The sequence below is a fragment of the Pseudomyrmex gracilis genome, unplaced genomic scaffold (genome assembly GCF_002006095.1).
Source record: "Pseudomyrmex gracilis isolate BER0280 unplaced genomic scaffold, ASM200609v1 scaffold_234, whole genome shotgun sequence".
In the NCBI taxonomy this organism is placed as follows: domain Eukaryota; kingdom Metazoa; phylum Arthropoda; class Insecta; order Hymenoptera; family Formicidae; genus Pseudomyrmex; species Pseudomyrmex gracilis.
In genome coordinates, this window is record NW_018020818.1 from 109825 (window position 1) to 112953 (window position 3129).

General features: G+C 31.8%; 1 protein-coding gene across 1 annotated transcript in view; it reads left to right on the forward strand.

Annotated features, from left to right (window-relative positions):
- The window catches only part of LOC109859021 (prolyl 3-hydroxylase 1-like), a 9913-nt gene that overhangs the window by 1809 nt on the left and 4975 nt on the right, over positions 1-3129 (forward strand). Inside the window, exons 2-4 of the mRNA XM_020436848.1 lie at positions 404-668; positions 2154-2478; positions 2600-2725. Coding sequence (XP_020292437.1) covers positions 404-668; positions 2154-2478; positions 2600-2725 — 716 coding nt within the window. The remainder of the gene's footprint in view (positions 1-403; positions 669-2153; positions 2479-2599; positions 2726-3129) is intronic.

Consider the following 3129-nt stretch of genomic DNA (forward strand, 5'->3'; position numbering starts at 1 on the left):
TTATATTTATTTAGATCTACTTTATATTTATTTAGATCTACTCTATATCTATTTAGATTTAATTTGGATCTAATTAGATCTATTTTTCCATTTTTTTTATCTCGTTAGATTTAAATTAGATCTAATCCATTTTTTCTCGGGTATTACATTCAACTCAGAGATTGTGTTTATGTTTTTATCGTACATAAACAATGCAAATGTTGCGTTGCGCAAAAATAAAAATTTTGCAAAACATTTAAAATTAATATTTGAAAATGAAAATATAGACAGAAAATAAAAAAAAGAAAAATAAATACAGAAAATTTATAGAGATCTGTGTATGACATTGTAGGTAGGTGTGTGATTGTTGCATTAATTATTTATTTTAATTTACATTTGGCCAACAAATGTGTACGTGTTATAGATATAAAACGTACAAACGTTTGACGACGATTTGTCGGCGAAAGTGCAAAGCGGAAGCCGCGGGTTCCTCGCCGATTTTTGCCGAAGACATTGAGGATTTGCATTTTTATGAGAGAAAAGTGAGAGAGACGCTTTGCTTGCTGAAATGCAATCAGGATTATCGAGAAATCGCAGGTGCGGGAGCGTTCAAACGGCTCCCGCAAGCTACGGAGAGAAAATTTATCGACTTTACGGTTTACGAATATCTTCATGTCTGCTACTCTCAGGTACGTAAAGAAATGCAATAACAGCGATTAGAGAGCTTTCAGACGAGAGAGATTCAATAAAAAAAAAGAAAATTGATTTCCTATTGGATGTAATTTTGCGTCATTTGGATTCTTGTTTTTCTTGTATGTGCGTACGCGCGTTCACCTAACAAAGATAAACAACTACGAAAATATCATATCCCCTCGAATTCTAATCTGGTGGATTACGTAATTTTAGCACAGCAGATACCACAGCGACTTGTAGTTGTTTCGTAAATCATGAGTTAAATTGACTTTTGCCTGACCTTAAGAAGAAACTGATACGTGCGTCGTTACATTAATTCGTTAAATAGCGTAGCTCTGTTTTTTTGAAAATTTGCGTGTTGTTTTTTTATACAAGTCGAAGGGCGTGCAAACGTTGATATTGACAAATAAATAAAAAAAACAATTTGTCTTTAGATATGACGTGTCCTATTTGTAATCAAAATCGAAGTTCCGTATTTCCGGAAAAACAATCGCGGAAAAAAACTAACGTTATCTATATATATATACAGGGTGAAAAAAAGTACCGGAACACTTGAATATCTCAGAAAATATAAGTTTTACAGAAAAGTGTTTCATACAAAAGTAGTGTGGTTTAAAAAGATCTCTTTACCGATTGTATTGCTGTTGATCTTGGATTGCGCCGCCAAGGTCAGATCAAGGTCACATCGATTTTTTTTAACGGAACTCCTTATTTTTTATTGCAGATTCTTATAGCCTAACTCAAGAGCTTTCTGAAACACCATAACAAAGTTCATTTTTATTAAGTACTTTTTGACTTATGAGGGTTGAATATTAGAGTATTGCCGGTATTAGCATCATGTATTGGCGTTATCAGTCATTTCAAATGTTGCTTTATCCAAAAAAAAACTATGTTGAATAAGAAGGTTCTTTGCCAATTTTGACATTTTGAACAATTGTTGTGATGATATCATGTACAAAAGGCAAACATTAAATGCATTAAATCCTATTTAGGCAATTCATCGTCCTTCTAAATTTTAACGCGTCTTAGGGCCGTAGTGCGGTAGTGACACTTTTCCGGACATGGGTCCCTATACTCAAATGTTTTCTACTGTTGCACTGAATAACCCTTAGAAGTTTGATCCCATAGTTCTGAAACACCCTGTATATATACATATATATACTAACTATACTATATATAGTATAATATATATACTATACTATATTTGAAAATGTATACTATGTATACTATATATATATAGTATATATATATATATACATATATATGTACAGTGAAAGACTTCGAGATATTAATTAGAAATTGAATATTATATGCACGAATATGACATTGTACTTAATATTTACGTGAAAAAATACGATAATCTCTCTTTTAAATGTATAACATCGCTTTTGCAGTATAAGTATAAAAAAAATAATAATACGATAAATAACATACCTATAATAAAAAATTGTTTTGTACACATTTGATAATTGTTTTTACAGAAAGAAAAATATCAAGATGCGGCGAACGCTGCTTTTACCTTTCTGTCCAAACATCCCGATCATGAGATAACCAAGAAAAGTCTTAGATTCTATCTCGATCAGCCTGGCGTGGCTGTTGAAAAAGTCGTGAATTTGGAAGCAGCCCCGTTTGTGCAAATGTACTTCCGGGGAGTCAGAGCGTACGAAGATGAGAATTACTCGGAGGCTGTGGCCGAGTTCGAGAACTCCCTCGAATCTTACATGGAATCCGAGGAAGAATGCAGGATTTATTGCGAGGGGCCCTTTGATCAAGGATGGCACCTCGACTTCACTTCTTCCGTAGCAAGTAAAGATTATCGAGATATCAATTTTAATCGAGAAATTGCCACGACGTTGTGTCATCGCTAATCGTCGTCACTCGTCAATGTTTTTTTTTTTTTTTTTGTTATTTAATTATTTTTCTTCAGATCATTTTACATTTTGTCTGAAATGCAAACGTGGATGCTCGCTCAAACTGAACAACGTGAACGGCAACTTCCAAAGCGATTTGCTTAGAAGCCACTACAATTATCTGCAATTTGCTTATTACAAACGTAAGTCTATTTTTTTTTAATTATACCTTTAGCACTCTGATTGAATAAACTAAAATCACAAGTTTTGAGAAATGTAAACAAAAGGATGTAAACAATATCTATTTTAACAATTAAATCTTATTAAAGCTCGATACGTTACTAAACTACGAAATATATTTAGGAATTGATATTCAATTCAAAAAACTCGCGCGTAAAAATTTACACGCGAACAAATATATATATATGTATATATATATATATATACACCGATATATACCGATATATACCGATCGCAGGATGTTGTGCGGAAAACTGTGTATATATATATATATATATATAACGCAAACAAATATATATATGTGTGTATATATAAATATATATATATATATATATACATATATATATATACATATATTTATATATAT